This window comes from Stenella coeruleoalba (genome assembly GCF_951394435.1).
Source record: "Stenella coeruleoalba genome assembly, chromosome: 19".
Classification (NCBI taxonomy): domain Eukaryota; kingdom Metazoa; phylum Chordata; class Mammalia; order Artiodactyla; family Delphinidae; genus Stenella; species Stenella coeruleoalba.
Genome location: NC_137165.1, coordinates 7476969 through 7498021, shown reverse-complemented (window position 1 = coordinate 7498021; position 21053 = coordinate 7476969). Strand labels below are relative to the sequence as shown.

The 21053-nt window shown below is 49.4% G+C and overlaps 1 protein-coding gene across 6 annotated transcripts in view; it reads right to left on the bottom strand.

The window, feature by feature from the left end:
• GAS7 (growth arrest specific 7) overlaps positions 1–21053 on the bottom strand; it is a 198873-nt gene that overhangs the window by 83036 nt on the left and 94784 nt on the right. The window contains exon 1 of one of the 6 annotated variants that reach the window (XM_079903926.1): positions 10423–10441. The exons of 2 other annotated variants lie outside the window; for them this stretch is intronic. In XM_079903926.1, coding sequence (XP_079760052.1) covers positions 10423–10440 — 18 coding nt within the window. In that variant the 5' untranslated portion in view covers position 10441. Of the gene's footprint in view, positions 1–1056; positions 1073–4941; positions 5418–10422; positions 10442–21053 lie in introns of those variants that run through there. 3 more of the 6 variants (XM_079903925.1, XM_079903927.1, XM_079903928.1) reach the window with 3 other exon arrangements.

Here is a 21053-nt window from a genome sequence, read left to right as displayed (position 1 = left end):
CTCATTGATAATGACTTTCACCAAATGTTTACAGTGCACCAAGGACTGGGCCAGGTGCTTCACAAACTCATCTCTAATCATTACCACAAGCCCGCCACAGAGATGCCATTTTTTTCCCATTTTAAAAGGAAGAATCTGAGACTCACAGAGTTTAATATCTCACCCAACACTGCACAGTTAATTAATTGGTGAAACCAGTTAAAAATATTAGCTTTGTTTCTACCCAGTCACCCAAATCCTAGTTACCCTCAGCTCATCTCTCCCCAGCTGTCTGTGATCAGCCCTGTATCTTCACCTGGACCACCTGACATCCCAGCACCCGGGCAAGGAGGATGGCAACTCAGGCCTGCTTCTCCTGCCTGTCTCACGGTCTCCAAACGAGCATATGCCTTCCCAGGAGACGTGCAGAAATATCACCACCCACGTCCAACCAGTCACGTTCCCCGTCTGTGGGCTGACTTCCTTGTCTCCCTACATAGAACAACACAACCAAAGAAATTTTCCTCTTAATGATGGCTACTGATCCCCTCCTCGGAGGGGGAAAATAAGAGCAGACAAAGGGAAGTCACCTAGAGATTAAACACAAATCCCCCTACCGTGGTGTTTCTCAAAGTGTGGTCCCTGGGACACCCCGTCCGTCACCAGCGATGTGGGTTAAAGAGCAGATTCCGGGGCTCTGACTCCACAATCAACCTTGAGCCTAGAAAGCTGCTTTTTAACATGTACCCTTAAATCTCATGCTCAATGAACTCAGAAGAGATGGTCTGCAGCTTTCTTTAGAAGGAGGGATGGAGAGAAAACATCACTTCTGAGATCAAAACTGGGAACAGAAAATTAATAATTTATAAAAAGACAGTGTTTGGCTGCCTTACTTATAAAGAAGACACTCCCGTCCCGTAGCCCAGACCCTTCAGATAGACTATTCTAAGAGACCTTATCTTGCCTCTGCAGCCTCCAGGCAGTACGAATCCCACACTCAGACGCCCCCCAGTTTCTTCAAGTTCAACCCAGGACTCCTTGCCCCTTAGGAGACTTCCGGAAGCACCTGGTTCTTACCTTCCGCAGGTGTGAGCAAACGGTACTTGCCGGTGGTAATGGGGGGCCGTCAGACACTTGATTTTGCAGCCGGATCGGACGGTTTTAAGGTCCCCCCATTCCGCGTCTTCTCACACCCCAAACCCAGAAGCAATAGGAGCGCTAAAGAAAGGCATTTCCACGGCCCTCACAGCCCCCCTCCCCCACACCCAGATCTATATATAACAGCGCTGAAGTTGTCAGCCTAACGAGCCACTTTCTGGCAGACCCGTTGCCATGGCAATGACTGCTAATGAGTCCGGTGCCGTGACTGGCAGCGCCTGAAGGCATCTCCATAAAGAACTCGCCAGCAAGTGCTCCCTTCCCAACGGCACAGCCAGCTGGGACACCGGGGAGCAGCCAGGGCGTGGCCAGGTGTGCCTGGGAGCCATCAGCCCCCGGGAACCAGTTTGTTACAGGTGCGCGCTGAGCAGTCCCCGACCCGGAGGCCAGAAGCGGCTTCCACTGTCACTCAGTATGGGTCAACCAATTAGGGACAGGGTTGCAAGGGAGCCACCAAGAAGCCCAAGACCTGGGGCTTCCCTGGTGGCGAAGTGGTTAAGAATCCAACTGCCAATGCAGGCGACACGGGTTCGAGCCCTGGTCCGGGAAGATCCCACATGCCGCGGAGCAACTAAACCCGTGCGCCACAACTACTGAGCCTGCGCTCTAGAGCCCGCGAGCCACAACTACTGAAGCCCGTGTGCCACAGCTACTGAGACCACCTGCCACAACTACTGAAGCCCGCACACCTAGAGCCCGTGCTTCACAACAAGAGAAGCCACCACAATGAGAAGCCCGTGTACCTCAACAAAGGGTAGCCCCAGCTCGCCTCAACTAGAGATAAGCCTAAAATGAAGACTCAACGCAGCCAAAAATAAATAAACTTAAGACAAACAAAGAAACAAAAGACCAAAAAAAAAGAAGCCCAAGACCCAGCCGGGCTGGAGACTGGAGAGTCACGTCCACCCTACACCTTTCTGCGGACACCTGTTCAGGGTGGAGAGATTCCCAGACAGAGCTGGGAAGAGCTACCCAAGGAAAGATCATCTCTGGCTACAGGGTAAGAGAGAAGGCATGAAGCCGGGCCCCACTTCCCACACCGATGCCGCCAGCCTCAGGGTCTGTGTCCACAAGAATACTGAGCACTTCTCCTCTGTCTCACAGGTGAAAGTATTGTTCTCTGTGGCTCTGGCAGCCTTTCTATCCATGGAGAGTGACTGAGAGAAAATAGCTGGGGAGGAAGGAGGGGACCCATGACAACAGCACAGTGCATTCTGGGAAATGTAGTCCTCCCAAGTAGTTTCATAGGCTGGTAGGAAGAGGATGGGCATTGACAGCATCTTCATGTTCTTCTAGGGGTGAGAGATTTGGAGACCCAGCCACAAGGCAGAGGAAGAGGAGGGGGAGGAGGAGGGGCCACACAACAGAGAAGCAGCGTGTAAGATTCAGGAAGGCAAGGCCATGTCCATCTTGTTCTTAGTCTCAGCTCAGTACCCAGAATACTGGATGGATGGATGCATGGATGGAAACTGGGAATTGTAATAGAAACTGGGCTTCAAACAGACTTGAGAGGCTATTTCCCCAAACAAGTAAACAGAGAATGGCTGTCCAAGCAATGCATGTGCCCCACCTGTGAACAAATCCCAGCTCTTCATGGACTGACTGAACGGACTGTTCAACTTTGAGTACAGGGAGGTGGGGGACACAAGATAATACAGTGTTTCTTGAAGTGCAGAAATTAAATTGAGGAACAGCATCCAGACGCCTCAGGAGCAGCACAAACGTCTACTCATGAGCTCATCTGGTCTCCAGAAGAAAAATTCCAGGAAACCATTTAGCAACCTCAAAAGAGGACAGGAAGATACAGCATCTATTATACAAACGCCAAAGTCATAAGGAGAGAACGAACTAATGGAAAAAAGGCAAGCTGGTTTAAAAAAATGATATAAAAAAAGGACAGGATGTGCTCAAAACTGTAGGGAAATTTAAAAGGTAGTGATAAAAGGAATATCCACATTGGTTGCAATAGAATATAAAATCAGTATTGTAGCAAGAAAAAAAAAGTCAGTTATGTACAAAACAAACTGAAGAATTTTTTTCCCAGAATGCAAAGGAAATGGGAAAACATGAAAAGACAGAAGAGATGCTAGGTGTTCCTGAAGAAGAAACTAGAACAAAAGCCGTAGCAGAAAAGAAACTATAAACATAGGTTGATGGGGGGGGCCCCAGGGAAGAAAACTTCCCTCAGCTCGAAGAGACACAAAGGAAGGTCCCGCACTGCTCCAGGCAAAATGGGTTTTAAAAGCCCAACAACAAGCTGACATCCTCTAACAATACATTTACACAGCAAAGAAAGGATAAAGTCCTACAACCCTTTAAGTGGGAGGAGGGTGTCTCTGATAAAGGAGCATAAATGAAGCTGCTCTTGGCTCTTCTGTGACCACATTTCCAAAGACACCCCTGGACCGCTAGGCAGAAAATGCTAAGCCCATTCTATGTGGCCACAGCTGTCTTTCATGAGTGAAATCGATCGAAATACACCGCTCTACGGACAAGGGTTCAGGATATTTACCAATCAAGTGCTTGAAAGATGTACTCCAACTGCCTGAAAGATTAAAACAATTACAGGTGAAGAATGAAGGCCTCGAGGTAAAAAGGACCAGGGCTGAACACTGAAAGCAGCTTATAAAAAATGTGTAAATAATCATCGTAAACCTAGTTACAGAACATGTGTAAGGATGACTATTCTCAATACATAGTGTAAAAAAAAAAAAAAAAAAAAACCCAGATCAAAAATTCCAGAAAATACTAGAAAAGATCAGGAGGTAGGAGAAAAAAATTGTGGACACCGAGAGAAAGGAAGCAGAATCCCACTCTCCCTTCCCATCCTGATAAAGAAAGTCCCCTTCTTCCTCTCCTCCCTCCTGCCAAGACTTTCAGGTACCTGCGCAATTCGCTACCATCCTCTGGCATCTGGTATTTGCCCTCCTCTATTTTCTAGAGAAGGACGGGTTTCCAGCCAGAGGGACCACGGCAGAAGGGAAGGGTCCCTGGAGACCACAAACCTTCTTCCACAGGGAGCCCTGAGCCCTGAAATCCATGAAGGCGGACAGGGTGGGCCCAAAGCACTTTCCTGGATGAGGGAAAGCTCAGGAACCCAGGGCTTCTAGAAGATCTCATTTGTTCCTCTGTTTGCCTTTGGAAGCCCTCAAAGCCAGAGCCGGGCTCAGCACTCAGAGAAGACTGTCACTGCTGCCCAGCCTGAGTCTGAGCTTTTCTGCTTCCCTTGATTCACTCTGGTTGGACCCCGTGTGAAAGGGGGTCAAACCATAAGGCTCACCTCTAGCTTTTACCAGTCAGGAGCCACAGAGCCGCAGGATGTCTTTCTCCCTTCCACTTCTCTACGTGCAGAGTTTCTCAGTAAATGTGACCGACTCGTCAGAGGTTTTGCCAGAACCCTCCATGAGTATACTCACACCCCTCTTACTGAAATCACCTGGTTGGCAGGGCTGCTTCTCTGAGTCCATTTTATTTTATTTTATTGCACCACATTTACTTTTTTTTTTTAAATAATTTTTTACTGAAGTATAGTTGATTTACAATGTTGTGTCTTTGAGTCCATTTTAAAGGAAATTTCCGAACCAGGCTCTAATCACTTAAATGCAAAAGCCCCCAGGACTCTTCTAAACCTGATACCCAAGTGTCCTCAGGCCTCATTGCTCAGAGTAGGTAGATGAATGGATGGATGGATGGATGGATGGATGGATGGGGTAACTTTCACACCCCTCTGGCTGGACTCCCCCGCTTGATCACGCCAGACCTGTACCCACTCCATCCCCGAGAAGCTCCCAGGGTGATATCTACCAGTGGCCAGAGGGTGACGCACCTGGACTCGCCAGCCCTGTTCTCCATGGGCGTCTGCCTTGCTTTTCCTTGCCTGTAGCAGCGACCTTTCGCAATCCCCCCACTGGCTCCAGCACTGTCCTCCATCCATGACGCTGCTAGAGGAAGCCTGGCTGCCACTGGTATCCACTCCGAGAGGTGGACATCAGTGCCATGGGGGTTTTCTCCCGGCACCTACAAAGCCGTCAGCCCTGGGCCTGGAGGCTGAACTGCTTTGAGCACTGCAGGCGTGTCTGGCTCCTGAAGAGTCAGCGAGAGTCCTGGCCACTCTGAATATCCATCAGCAAGCCCCCCAGTGCCTCCCTGGGGGCCAGTCAACTCACTGGGCATGTTTCTTAGGACTGAACAGGCAGAGGACACAGAACAATAAACTCTGTATTTTCTGACCGTGAAAAGGAAGGGAGTGATCTGGTGAACCAGGAATTTTGATTAACACAATTACAATGTAGCCCATGCAGGGATACAGGAAGTCAACCCTAGCAGGAAAACTTGCTCAACTGGAAACCACGGGGTCTCCAGCGGGGCAAGGATGGAAGAAAAGCTTTGCAAGTGATACTGCGAATGACAAGAAAGCGTTGGATGAATGAACCCTCCTGGTTCAGAGGCCACTTCATGGCCTTGAAGTGTCTGGGGGCCAAGCAGGAGAGGGTGGAAAGTGGTTTCTACGTGGGCCCGGCACGCATTCCTGCATGGGCCCCACTTCACCAACCCTGGAGGAAAGAGATTTTGTTATTGTTGCACCGTCATACAGATATAAGACAGAAGGGCCAATTAACAGGGTTTAAGAGGAGACAATGCAAGGAACGAGGAACTCTGGATGGCGGGTACTTTTCCTGGTGACACCATCCAGCACGACAGGGATCTGAGACGTGCGCTCTCTTCAGCAACTCCCGGGAGAATCTCCACATTGACCAAACAGCATAAACATGCCACTGAATATCACAGTCACTCTTGCTGTTTATGAGGTTGGGAGCAGGTACTCAGAGGCCTCATGGCCGTGTTGAGGGCCACGGGGGGAAAGGGGTTCCCGTGGATGTTCCTGAAATACAGAGAACAGCTCCGGGAGTAAGATGGGAAGCCACAGCTGCTTCCCCACCTTGGAGTCTGGAGGGGCTTGGGGAACCCCAGAGAAAGCCCCTAACTTTTGTCCTGTTTCTCAGGTGTGTCTGATCCTGATGCTTCAGAGCTATAAAGGAAGAGGCAGTGAGCTCCCAGCAGCCCGTTCCAACTCCTGGCTTCTGAGCAGGAAAAACCCAAGAGATTCTGCTCACTTGTGATTAACAAAGACATTTTTATTCAGACTCAGCTTCCTGATGGGCTGTTGAGAATGTTGGCTCCCTTCCTCCTACCCCTCCCCTAGCAGATAAAAATAGCAGGGGCTGTTCTGACATCCTACCTCCATCGGGAGTGTCTGCAGAAAGCACAAGGGTCTAGGCTTAAAGAGACTGTGTTCCCAGGCAACGAGCTGTGATTTACGTAGTCCTCTTTGCCTCTCTGGATGTCTGTCTCCTCGTCTATAAAACCAAGGGCTGCCAGCCCTCAAACACTGGGGTGCGGACTTCCCTGGTGGCACAGTGGTTAAGAATCCGCCTGCCAATGCAGGGGACGCGGGTTCGAGCCCTGGTCCGGGAAGATCCCACATGCTGCGGAGCAACTAAGCCTGTGCGCCCCAACTACTGAGCCTGCGCTCTAGAGCCCACGAGCTACAACTACTGAGCCCGCGTGCCACAACTACTGAAGCCCACGTGCCTAGAGCCCGTGCTCCGCAACAAGAGAAGCCACTGCAATGAGAAGCCCGCGCACCGCAACGAAGAGTAGCCCCTGCTCGCCGCAACTAGAGAAAGCCCGCGCGCAGCAACGAAGATCCAATGCAGCCAAAACTAACTAAATAAGTTTATATAAAAAAGACCACTGGGGTTCCACAACCTGAGGCACGTCTTTCATAACAGAACCCAAAACTTCCACAAGGGAAATTTCGAGGCATTTAAATGACCAGCACAAACTTGCAAAAGCAGCTTCTGTATAAAGAGGTGGCAGAAACCTCCTGACGAGGAACATAAACGGTCATGAAACATTACCCTTTTTTTTCCTGCATGATTCCCCCAAACTCTTTTGGGGTCCAAAGAGGAAGCAGTCTGAAACTCTTTTGGTCTAGAGATACCGCTTCATTCACGCCAGACTCAGGATTGGTGGGAAAGACAGCAGTGAAGTGATTAACAAAAATTGTAGATCATTAAGTTTATGCCCAAACCAGGATACTATTATAAAAATTGTGGGCATTAGACCTCAAACCACTGTGGGGAGACTGAACACTGAATTCTCCTCCCTTTTGCTCCAGGCCGCTGCTCTGGCCTCTTTAGGGCTGAAATGTCCCTATTTGTGAGAGGAAGGACTTGGGGTAAAGTTTCACCATTTCCATAGTTGTAAAGGATCTCAAGATACATCCTAGGAGAGGAAAAAAAAGACAAACAAAAAAACGCATCCTAGATTTTCTACAGTAGTTTACCTCCATAATGATTATCAATTATCCTGCCCTAGAAGATGCTTTTTGCAGGACATTTTGAGACTCACTCACCAGAACCACTCTCCCCACGGAGCTCCTGGTAGGGTGAAGACCCCTCTAGATGATTCCGGGTCCAATTTCCCTTTGCAGAGGAAAAAGGCTGGGAATAAGAGAGTTTTGCCAACACTTGGTATTGGGAGGGGAAAAAGAAACACGGCCTTTCTTTAGTATTAAGGTGCAAAACCCCCAAATGCCTATGCCATTCCCGGCACTTACAGAAGTTGTTATGACTCTGAAGAAAACCCCATAATCAAATTTCCCAAGCATTCTGTTCTGTTCGCAATGGATTTAAGAAGCTCAGAAGTGAGGTAGGGCGTTGAAAGTTGCTAGCCCGGGAAGTCAGAGGCTTGGGTACCTCATGGAAAGCAGCCTGCCCGCCAGAAAGGAACTTCAAAGACAGGTGACACAGCTGTTGTCCACAGCTGCTCCAGGACTAAAAGCAGGCTTCCTCGTGGGGAGTGGGTACCGTTTTAAAGGGAGGCAGACTAGAGCTCGCTAGGGCACAAAGATGGGTGTCTCTGACGGCCAGTCTCTGGCCGAGATCCAGCTGATCCAGCTTTACGGATGCTACTCGCAGGCCTGCAGGCACCACAAGAAACCCGGGGCGGCCAGTCTTCTCACCATGGAGACGCATTCCAGTTACTCTGCAGTGCCAACGGCCTGGGCTCCCCGTGATTCCAATCAAAGACTTCTGACTCTGCGAGCTGGTTCCCAGAGATCCCTAGTTGGCTCTGAACCACGAACACCGGAGGGAGATTAAGGCTAAGAGGGGCTGGTACTGTTTCTATGAGTCAGAAGGGGTGCGATTCTGACCAACCCAAGTCAGCTGCCCTTTCTGGAGCCTGAGCTCCTGGTGCCTATAAAACTTAGACAAATGGGACAGCTGAGGACATGGCCATCGCGGTTCCGGATCTACCACTGCTCTGGGGCACCAGGCAGAGAACACGGACTCAAGAGCTGCCGCTGTCTTGCTGTGAGAATTTGAGCAACATACTTCATCTCTGCTGGTACAGAATTTCCTCATCTCAAGAATAGGGAAGTTGGACCAGATGGTCTCCAGGGTTGTGTTTTTTTCTGTTTGTTTATTTTTTGTTTGAAAGGTATAGCCTAATGCTCAATGATTCTGGATGTTAGTATCTCTCTCTTAAGGACGTGCCATTTTTGTCAGAGGGAAAAAGGCACATTCAAGTGCAGACACGGGATTCAGAAGCGGTCCTGGGACACTGCCTGGGCCCCAAACACCTGGGCTTCTGCCTCACTACCTTGGAGCTCAGTGCCTCCGCCTCTCACCATGGGGAGTTCTGGTGAGGGCTTCTGTCCTGCTGGCCCGTGTCCACCCCTTCCCTGTCACCCCCAGAGCCACACACAGTTGCTCTCTATTTTGCCAAGAACCAGACATCCACCTGGCGTCCTGGGATTCCCTGTATCCGAAGTTAGAATTCTCCCCGCACCCAAGGCAGGCTCCGGAAGAACAGTTCCAGACCTCCTGGCACACAGCGCCTCTGCTCACCACTCACGCTGCACCCCGCCAACGGCCCGCACCCCCTACATCTCAGCCTCTGCCCAGAGCCTTCCCGGGCTCCTCCCCGCTCCCGGAATGCACCTCAGCGTTCACCTCCTTGCTAATCCCATCTTGCCCGTAAACCTCCCTGCCGCCATCCACAGCCAGGGCCAGACCTGCCCAGTGCTCTGCAGTCAGCTCGTGGGCAGCTGTAACTGTCAGCACTGGATTGACTGGTCTGGGTCCTTTACAATAGTCATCATCCCAGTGTGGTCCCTGCACCGGCAGCCCAGGCGTCCTCTGCAAGCTGGTTTGAAACGCAGGGTCCCAAGCCCCACCCTAGAGCCGGGCTCTTTGTCTGAAAGGTCTCTGGGCAATTCAGATGCACGTTAGGCTCTTTAAGCCCAGCTGGGAACTAGGTCACCTGGCTGGTCAGAGGATGCTCCAGGAGGGTGAGTACCATCTCTGCTCCTGGTATAGGTTCAGGCCTCGATCAGAAGCCACGCCACAATCAGAGAGGCTGATTTTGACCCAGCCAGTGGGATAGAATGTCCTGGAGGAAGGTTTTGTGCAGAGATAGATGGGACTTTCCACAGAAACTGGACCTCCTTCAGCTGTCCAGAACCTCAACAGAGAGGTCACTAAAGTCTCAGCTGACCCCTCTTGGTTCCTCTTTCCAAAGAAGGGGGGAGGCTAACTTCCAGAGGCAGGACGGTTGGCAAAATAAGGCTATTCTCCTCTTAAGTCTCCAGAGAGCGTCCATCATCTTTAGGGTGGCCACGGCTGCCACCACCGAACTGGACAGAAACATCCAGCCCAGCCTGGAACCCCAGTGCAGACACTGGGTTAACTGGGCAGAGATACTCAACAACCTTCTGGGGAACTGTGTCCTTTAATGGGCTTTCACCATCCAGTGTCCCATCTGGAACTGGGCTGTGGAGTAGAAAGTAGGTGGGTGGGTAGAAGCCAAGCTTTGGATGTGGGACAAGTTACTGGAAGAGGCAGATCTGGACTCCAATCCCCACCATAGGAAAATCCACACGTCACCACTCTGCTTCTCCGTCACACTGAACTTAACTGCTTCCCCAGGTAGCCGAGGGGGACCCAAGACCCTTTCCCTCCACAAACATCCCCTTTTCAATCTTTTGCCCCCTCCCTTCCTGGTTTCTCCAACATCAGCCCACATCTTCTCCCCTCCTCTTGCCTCGGGCCCGGGAAAGGTGCCCCCGACACACCAGACTTTGTAAGCTCAGCGGTTGGGAGCCCGTATCTCGGAGGGTTCTCAGAAATGCCTCTTTAAAATGCTAAAGCCATCTCAGGAGCCTGCGGAGAAAGGCGAGCTGCACACACGCTGGCAGGTAAGCAGAACGATTCTTACCATTGGAGGAGGGCTCATCTTCTTTGGGGGCCGCTAACTCAGAGTCGTGGGTCCTGTCTGCAGTGCCCGGGCTGCTGGCCAGGCCCCTGCCAGCTTCCTCTCCACGGGCCCCTCGGCGGGAAATGAGGCCCAGGCGAACAGCTACCCCAGGGTCAGGGCTCTGGGCACCCCGGAGGATGTTTCTGTGGCTTTTCTCATCGCTGTTCTTTCACAAAGAACCCACTACATTGCACAGTTCCTTCCAAATCTGCTCCAGCTCCTGTGGGGAAATCAACGACGCCTTCTGGACTTTCCAGATACAAAGGATCTGGGGGCTTTCTTTCTGTCTCTGTCTCTCTCTTTCCCTCTCTTTCACTCTTTCTTCTTTCCTTTCTCTCTCTTTCTCTCTTCCTTTCTTTCTCTTTCTTTTTTCTTTTTTGCACGCTCCCTTTTTCTCCTTCCTCAGCTAAAAAAAGTTGGCTGAGGTCACGACATACAATGGCCAAGCCTGTGTCACTGACCAGATGCCTTCCACCCCCAGGGCTGTGGACAAGAGCTCCTTTGTCCACTGTATTTTAGGCGGGACTCCCTGGGCCTGCCCAAGCCCTGCTGGGGAATGTTCCGCCAACTTTTTCCCATCCCAAAGTCACAGCTCTGGCCCCGGCTCCGGCCCCAGCTGTGCGAACCCAAGGCCAGATAAAAACCAACATAAAAAGGATGGAGAATGCTCCCCCAAAGAACCACTGTGCTGGACTCGTCCAGGGCTGGAAAACTGCTGCCCCCAAAAGGGCAAGGTGAGGGTCCCCTGCCTTCACTCAGCCCCCGTCACCTCCAAACCTGGACAGACAGCGGGAATAGAGGAGGCAACGCCGGGCATCTCAGATGAAAACAGGCTGGGGATCACAAAACTGTCAGGTTCACGGGAAGAAAGGACTGGACCCTGAGCGCAACACTGCCTCCACCAAGGAAATGAGTTTCAGCACGGACCTGGCTCCTTGGTGAATAGATCCCATCCCTCCGCTTCGGGGCAGCTGAAGGTTTAGCACTTGAAGTGCTAAACCTGCATTTCTGGGTTTGCTTTCAGATGCAAACCTTTGGGATTTTAGGAACTGATTCTTTACATCGAAGTAAACATGGTGTCCTGGAGGAACAGAGGTCCTGAGGACTGCGTGGTTTCCTATAAACTATCACTTCTCTCAAACGCATGGATGAAGTGTCTACCTAGGAAGGTTTCAATGCCAGCTCCTTGGGTGGGGGCCCGGCCATCAGTACTGTCATTTAGGGACAGAGTCAGATCAGGGTCAGGGCTTTGCTGGTTCACCACTGTGATACGTAGGGCAAGGCCTCTAAGCTTCAGTTTCTTCAAGTGTAAAATGGAGATTATCTTTCCCAAAAGGTTGTTGTGAGGATTAAAGGGGAAAAAAGCAATCCATGTAAACACTTACTATAGTGCGAGGGTGATGCGAGTTCTTACTGTTGATGCTGTTACTAACAGCAGGGGCTGAAAGAGTAGGTGCTGCAGTTTCCCTGGACACAAAAAAGTTTAGACTCAAGAACAAAAACAAACAACCCAATTTTAAAATGGGCAAAGGACGTTTCTCCAAAGAAGATTTACAAATGGCCAATAAGCACATGAAAAGATGTCATGTGTCACTAGTCATTAGGGAAATGCAAATTCAAACCACAATGAGATAATACGTCACACCTATTGGGATGGTTACTATCAAAAAAAAACAGAAAAGAACAGATATTGATGAGGATGTGGAAAAACTGGAGCCCTTCTGCGCTGCTGATGGGAAAGTAAAATGGTGCAGATGCTATGAAAAACAGTAAGGCAATTCCTCCAAAAATTAAACATAGAATTAGCATACGATCCAGCAATTCCACTTCCGGGTATATACCCAAGAAAATCAAAAGCAAGGACTCAAACAGGTATTTGTACACTCCTGTTCATAGCAGCATCATTCACGATAACCAAAAGGTAGAAACAACCCAAGTGTCCAGCACTGGATGCATGGATTAAAAAAAAATGCAGTCTATACAGAGATCTCTACATACGCTTAAACCCACAGTTGTAAAATGGTCCCAAAGCGGCCACTAAGAGAAGAAGTGAGCACCGTACGGATCCAGAGGCGAGAGTCCTCCAGCGGCTGCTGGGTTATCTTCTCCCTGGTGCGGGAAGGGATGCCAGGTGCAAACTCACACCCTGAGCTGTGGGACCAGCCATGCCCTGGAATACACAGCAACGTCCTTCTCTGCTCCTGGAAATGGGCTCCCACCCAGGAGAAGATGAGAACAACACTTCATCTGCATCTAGACTGCCAAGACCCTCATCCTCAGGCCCTCTGGTTTTGTGGAATTAAAACGGCGATGGAAGCTTTCACTGCCCATGACTTCTTGCTTTTAATAACAGCAAAGAGGGGACGGTTTTCAGGCCGGTCAGCCTTGACACCACTCTGACCCTGCAGCACACAGACGAGTAGATACGACCAAAGACAATACTGCCCTGCTGTAGGCAACACAGAAATCACCATCATGGTGGTTCTCTGTAAGGCCTCCAGCCAATGGCAAGGGGCCTTTCTGGGCCATTACAGTCCAGGAGGCTGATCTGCGCTGACCTGAACTAAAGCAAAACAAACCAGGACTGCAGAGGTTTTATTCTTTAGGATTCACCCAAGTTAACATTTCTGGGCGTGTTAAGACTCGCATATACATTCCAATGGGTTTACTGTTTGGGGTTATCCTAGTTCCTTGTTCTAATCCACAAGTCACGTCTGTTCTGCTTTACTGATAGTACTCTATCATTACAGTTGGCTGGGGAAAAGCACAAATCGTTCACCTCCTTTTTGGTCTCTGAAAACAGGTATGTTTCTAACTACGGGGCCACGTGGACAAACAAAAGACATCAGGAGACCCATGATCCAAAAGCAAAAAGACCTGGCAATCATCTCCACTGAGCTTCATTTTCCCGAGTTGAATGGAGTCAGATGCAACCAACCCTCCTGCGACTGATTATTCTTTGTTTCAGTTGAGTTGAAAACTGTCAGCCAAAAATAGGCCACGTTTGCTGTGGGACCTCATCCTCCGTTGTCTTATAATGATAATTAAGAAAGAACATCTGGGGATGGCGGTGACTCACTTCTTCTAAATGCTTCAGAGGAATGAAGGGGAAAATTATTCACCAGCCCATGCAGTCTCCAGGGTACAGGGTCTCAAAGGCAGCCCCACCCCCTGATACGCAGCCCCTTGGCTACACAATCAATCAGCAACTAATAACTAATCAACGAATCAAGTTACTAATGACCGCTTTCCTGAATGCTGTGGAAGATACAGGTAAGTCTTATATATATGACTTGACTTCTAAAATTTGGAAGATAAGGCATAAACACAAGTGTAAAAAAAAAAAAAAGGGATAACCATACCCATACAGACGAGTCTGCAAGGAATGCTGACTGCTAAGTAGGAAGACAATAAGCTTTCAGAGTCCTGAGGGCAGAGCCCTTTCAGTTGGGACAGGCAGGGGCAGTTCCTCAGAAGATACAGAATTTGCCCGACAGCAGGGATGAAAAGAAAGGGCTTGACCAGAGCAGAAGAACACTAAGTAAGAAGCAGAAGAAGCCTTGGCAACTGGTGAGACGCGGGGCGGGGGGAGAATGAGAGAAAGTAAAAGTCAACTCCAAAGGGAACGAGAGAAGCTAGAACCCGTTGCCCAGCGCTCCAGCTATGGTGGGAGCCATTTGCGGGGATGTGGTGGAGTCTGTTGTCTGCACATCCAAGTTCAAAGTGATCACTGGGCAACTGGGGTGAGTCTGGCCCTCGACACATAGAGCTGGAGCATCTGCACGGAGATGGTGGTGAAATCCCAGAGGTCAATGCTGAGTTCAGGCAGAAAGGATGCACAGTGGAACCTATGGAGGGGGTGGGTGCATTCAATTAGCAGGAGAGTGAATCCATCCCACCCCCATGCCCTCCATTCATGCAGGCAGCACCCCCCGGGCCCCTCTCAGTACTTTTAAAGGCAAACAAACAAACAAACAAACCAACCAGGTCTTAATCTGTTTCCCCTCCAAACCAGTCATACTCAGGGACTACGTGATGGGGAATGAACGGAGGTGGGTTCTGAGAATCAGTCACAGGAAGCAAACGAGGATGGGATCGTAAGAAGAAATACATAGTTAAGTGTCCACACGAGATAATGAAGGAAATCCTTACTGACTACAGAGGGGAGGTTTCCCCACTAATCTCAGAAAGGAATATGGAAGTACGGTGGGCGTGGAAATCTGAACCCAAGCGCACAAGGGGCTGGGGAGTGTGAAGAGGTGCAGGGAAGCAGGGGAAGACATTCAGAGAGATGCCCATTCAGAAGAAAGCAAGAAAGGGACGGGGCTGTATGCACGTAGTGGCCGGATCTGGCCCACCAGGCCGAGCGATGGCCCCTGGGAAGTGACTGGTAGCCAGTTTCTTGCACTCAATGTGGTGGGGGCCAAGGCCCCTCATAAGGTTTCTACGTGTCCCCATCATAAAAGAGTCCCAAGATCAAGTGGACATATCAGAAATGGCACCTGGTTTCAAAAGCCTCCTTACAGGCCCCGTTGCAGACCTACGGGATCCCCTCCTCAGCGTCGCCCAGACCTCAGTCGCTCACGTTCTGCTCTCAGAACTTTCCCACCGTCATGCGTCAGCCACACTATGATTTACTTGTTTTTTAACTGACTTACAGGGAACTTGAATTAAGCCTGGCCCTAAGCAGTAATATCTATGAAACCATGGATTTGATTGGGTTTTTTTTTTTTCCTATTACACACGAAAATAAATGGAACTTAAAAACTGTTATCTCCATGTGTTCTAAGATCATCTCACATATCCCCAGTCGTAAACTCAGCCCACTTGGAGAAACAGTCTCAGGCTATGTGTAAAACTATCACGCAGCATCAGGCAATGGTTTACGAGGTTCTTCTTTCAATCCCAGAAAACCAAACTTGAATTTGTTACTGACCACATACCTACAACTGCAGGAATGAGGTCCCCAGTGTGGGCCTGAATCACCACGGGGAGGACCAAGAGGACAGTTAAAGGGGTACAGAGGGACTTCCTGTGGAAAGGGGCACCGGGCGGTAGCCCTGTGGACACCTCTGTCGAATCCCGGTTCGAGTGGCATTAAGAGGAAAAGATAAAACTTACCACGCTACAAAAAAAGCAAAAATAGTGCACAATCAGAATCTGAGGGAAAAACGCTCCAGGACCTTTAAGGCCAGTGGAGTAAACAGAGAAAATTTTACAAAACGGAGACTGATTGCGAAAGGGGAAACAGCACTTCACACCTTCACTGCTCTCCTTGCCTAATTTGAGATGCACTTGGCACCTTCGCCCTTCTCAGACCCCGATGTGAGATACAGGATCTGCACCCACCCGAGCACTAAACAGCCAGCCCCTGTGGCTCAGAAGCAACCTGAGAGCTGCCCCTCCCTCCCTACCACCCACTTCTGCACAGCGATGCCTGGAAAACAAGCCAGCGGGCAGTGCAGGTGAGTGCAGGGCCTGGGGAGGGGTGTTAGTCCTTCAGAGAGGTACGGACCCCACAGGTCAAGTCTGGAGAATGTCCTGACAGCAGTGAGTGGGGATGGGGCCAGGAGAACTGTGATTTCTCACGCACTTCACCCATTCGGAATATCAGCGAGCCAGGCAGTAAAAGAACAATGCACCAGGTGACAGTCGATTTGAAAACAAGAGAATCTACAGGTGAGCAAATGTGAAAAGGACTCAACCTTCCCCCAAGTGCACAGAGTGCCAAAGCCAGTGACAGATGACCTATACTCTTCTCTTATAATGCAGTGTCTACGTAGATCCTGCCTTGTTAAGAATGAGTTTGGGGCTTCCCTGGTGGCACAGTGGTTGAGAGTCCGCCTGCCGATGCAGGGGACACAGGTTCGTGCCCCGGTTTGGGAAGATCCCACATGCCGCGGAGCGGCTGGGCCCGTGAGCCATGGCCGCCGAGGCTGTGCGTCCGGAGGCTGTGCTCCACATCGGGAGAGGCCACAACAGTGAGAGGCCCGCGTACCGCAAAAAAAAAAAAAAAAAAAAAAAAAAAGAATGAGTTTGAAAAGCCGGGGGGAGGGGCGGAACACATGGGAAATGAGTGAGGAAACACCATCCTAAAGGCTCAAAGGAAGAGCACATCTCAGAAAGTAATTCAGAATATAATTTAAAATGTCAGGAAACTGCTAAATATAAGAAGTTGTGACCTCTTAGAGGAACAGAAAATTCGTAATGGAAAAAAACAGGCAAAAGAGAAAGGTTGATATAAAGAAGAAAATAGATAAGGTCAGTATTATATGAAAATTGCTCATTTAAAGCCACATTAACAGTTGTGGATAAATAAAAATATTAAAAGTTAAATCAGTAAAGTACAGAATAAACTTAAAAATATCTCCCCAGGGCTTCCCTGGTGGCGCAGTGGTTGAGAGTCCACCTGCCAATGCTGGGGACACGGGTTCGTGCCCCGGTCTAGGAAGTTCCCACATGCCGTGGAGCGGCTGGGCCCATGAGCCATGGCCGCTGAGCCTGCACGTCCGGAGCCTGTGCTCCACAACGGGAGAGGCCACAACAGTGAGAGGCCCACATACCGCAAAAAAAAAAAAAAAAGTATCTCCCCAAATTGCAAACTAAAAAAAGCAATGAAATAACGAATCAATGTATGTTTAAGTAGTATTCCATTAGAAAAGACCACATCAAATACACTAAAATCAACAATTAATGACAAAAATAATAAAACATAATAAAAAATCATGCACACCAACAGGCAAAGAGAAAAGTTATCTAGGAAATCACTCCTTCCTCAGACTTTTCCTCTACTCCTACTAACAGCTAGAGAGCACTTCCCACTAGAATAAAAGCTCTGTGAGGCGGGGACTTTGTTTTGCTCACAGCTCATCAGCACTGGGCATCGCCCATCTGAAAGCGCTAGAAGACAAATGCCACTGAGGTCAAAGCTTCAGGGGCATGGCCATCATCTTGTTCATCCCTGTGGGTGTCTATAAACGTTTGCTGAACGATGAACAGGCTGAGCTGCAAACATGAGTTTCTGTCCAAAAAGGTTGACATCCAAGACATACATATACAGCCAAGTCATATTACTATTTGACATGAAAGAAACAGGAAGGTTCTCGTAGGCATGCAAGTGAAGAGACCACGCACTTCTGTTCAGACACTGAGAGAGAAACCAAAATTAGGAAGATGATGCTGGGGAAGTAACCATATAAATGCATTGCTTAGTGCACTCCCCCAACTCAGACATCCAGCAAACAGTACTGCCTGGGGTTAGGGTTAGGGTTAGGGTTGAGGTCTGGTGCCGAGTGTTTCCCTGGGTCCTCCTCTGCTGCTCCCCTCCCATCCTAGAACCAGGATACATGTTTCTCCTGCAACATCCAAGGCCAGTACAGACGAAGCCTCCAGCCATGTGTGGGGCGCACTTGTAACTTCTTGCTTCCTTTTCTGTCCAAGAACATGCCGACCATGGAGGGACTGTTCAAGCTTTGTGGATTCTGTGCTGGGAGAGTCACCGAACAAAAAGTCTTTGTTTCCTTTGTCCACGCGAGCAATGCTGCGCTATGCAGAACATCATAGCGGCCACTTTCTCTGCCAAAGAACTTGAGTGATGATTTTCTGTGTATTTAAAACTCATACTGAATGAACCAAGTCTTCCCCCCACCCCCTCAAAACAGGAAAGACTAATCAACCACCCAGTAGCCAATGCTTTCTGCCATCAAAACCCTCCTTTATAACATCTTCTAAACCCTCTTTTATATCATCTTCTAAGAGTGGTTCCTGTTTTAGAAACGAGAGTACGCAGCATGATCTCAACTATGGAAAATAATGCTCTGCCCGCCCCAGGCCAAGCACGAAGGAAACACACGAAAATGTTAACAGAAGTTATCTTTGTACTGTGGGACTCCTCTGGCTATTGTCATTGTATTTCTTTTATCACGTTTACATTTCTGAGTTCTTTTTTCATTTTAAAAATGAAAATTTTAATTTTTCTTTATTTTAAAAATGTATTTGTAAACACTGCCCTTCCCCTGAATCAGCATGGACAATTCTAAATATACCATATGATCCCAATTATGTAGACAAATGTGCCCCGAAAAAAAAAAAAAGACAAGCATGCTAAATATTTTTTCTTATTTTTGCTTTTCTGTATTTTCCAAGTTTTCTATAATGAGCATATTCATTTTAGTGCATTCTTTTAAAACAATCTTTAACTTGGATTCCATTAGGAGCTAATACATGAATATAGCCTTATGTAAAATATTTAGATAATATTTGCTAATAAAATCCCCCTTGACGTATCCCATTTCACTTGCCATCCCCTAAAATGAACACTGTTTATCAGATTAAGGTTCATTGTATTATCTTTCAAATGGCAGGGAGACTGGGGGCGGGGGGGCTTTATTTTTAGGAAAACGAATTGAATTAAGACAAAATGATCAACAGTAAAGAACTTAACCAATGCAGTGCTGACACAAAAATTAGGGATGGAAGGGACCGTAGAGATCACTTGATGCCATGTTGCCATTTTACAGATGGGGAAACTGAGGCTCAGAGACAGACGGGGGTTGGTTGGACACCGAGTCTCCCAGTCCTAATGCAGAGTCTTCTTCTCCTCACTCTTTGGCCCTAAACCTTGGTGCTGATGTTGCTACCATGGCTGGAGGAGTAGCTCTGGCCAGATGGCATGGCAGAAACCAAGCCCCACTTAGGACCCCTCCCCAGGCTGACCCCCACAAGGCTCCGTGCAAGGCGACCTTGGCCAATAAGTCTGGCTCTCAGCTCAACCATGAGCCACTTCCCATCTGTTTGTGGCCAGAGAGCCCCCGCGAAGGGGGGCGGGGGTGACCCAGGGAGGAAACATCTGTGCACACAGAAAGGAGTCATAAACGCACTTGATTTTCTCTTTTGGCAAATCCTCTTCTGCTTATTTTTTTTCCACTCATTGAAATGCAAAGCTCCATTCCAACAAGGGGGCCTGGAAGATTCCAGAGGCTTCGAGGAACCACAGCCTCTGCTCTGCAGCAGGGGCTCCCAAAATAAGGTATGCACGATGCATAGGGATGTGGGCGGGAATTAGAAACAGAAGAGGCAGCCCCCACTAGCCACTCGAATGCCCACAGACATCCCTTTGCTTGTCTCCAAACCCAGCTTCTAACCTTCAGCCAGGACAGAGGAAGTTCAGGTACAGGTTCTACCTCTTACCAGCCATATAATCTCAGGCAAGTCACTTCACCGCTTTGAACCTCTTTTTCTTTTCCACATGTAAAAATGGAAATACCACCACCCACTGCACAAAATTCTTGCAAAGACTAAATACGAGGGCCGAAATGATGGAAGAAACTCCGTAAGTATTAGCTGTGCTCCATACCGTCCCATCTCCGTTAAATCACTGAGCAGCCTTTAGGAAACTCAGCAGCTGAGGCCCCCGGGGCTGAGTCACTTGTGCTGCATGGCCTGCGGGCTAACCTCTCAGAGTGACACCTTCTGACCTTCCTGACATAGACCGGAGAAAGAGGAACAGCATGTGACTTGGAATCAGGCCACTCTGTGGGCAAGACTGGGGTTTCGGGGAGCAGCAGAAGGGGCCAGAGAACATCCGCGTCCACCGGGGCTGCTGGGAAGCTGGTGACCCCCTGCAAACCAGACCGAGACACACATGGCCGTGCACAACAGCCGTGAACCAACCAACGCAAAACCTGGCAACCTTCCTAAAGCAGCCCGCGTGTGACTTCATTTGAATCGTTGCCCCCAGCAAAGACACCCCAGCAGAACACTCCCACCCCTGACTTCAAGCTCCTAAAAATGAGGTTGGATAATCACGAGGACAAAGGACAGGATTTCTTCTTCCCACCGAAGCCGATGCCCACTGTCTGTACTTCACCGTTAGTCCCAGCCTTTTCCGCGGTTCTCCCTTGCTGAAGTGCTTTCTGTCTATTGTGGGCCAGTAACTTGTACCTGTTGGAGCTTATTGGACCTTTACAAGAGCACTGGGAGAGAAGTATTCATTTTATAATCAAATCATTTTTATTTTATAATTGAATAAACCAAGGTCTTACCACCAGCAAGACAGAACTGGTTTGAACCCGGTGTTCCGTCTCCAAGGCTGATGGTTTTGCTCCTGACCCCAGGCTCAGCCTGGGTTCGATGCTCCAGCCGGGATGGGGGTCCATCTTGCTCTGTCTGGTGGGCCAGGCTCCTCACTTCTTGCTGTCTCCCTGGGAGATGCAGCCCCCTGCCCCACCAGCCCCACCTGCCCTCCCCCTGGTACCTCCACAGCTGCTCTTGTTCGGGGGCCAGTGATGAGTGGTCCTCACACCCCGCTCACCTGAGCTTCCTGAGAACATGAACAGTGTCCTACCCAAATCTGTCCCCAGACACAGAAAACATACCCAACAAGCATGTGTTGAATCAGTGGAGTTCCTTCAGTCTCCAAGTAGCACTGTCAGCCCACTAAGAAAGCGGGTTTCTTACTTTCCCAGGGTCACCGGGGCCCCAAGGTGAGAGGACAGGAAGAGAGAGAGGCAAGAAGGTAGAGGCAGAAGCACAGCCCGCGTGTTCATCTAGTTTTTACTGGGAGGGGTCTTACATACCGAAATGCCCTCGGG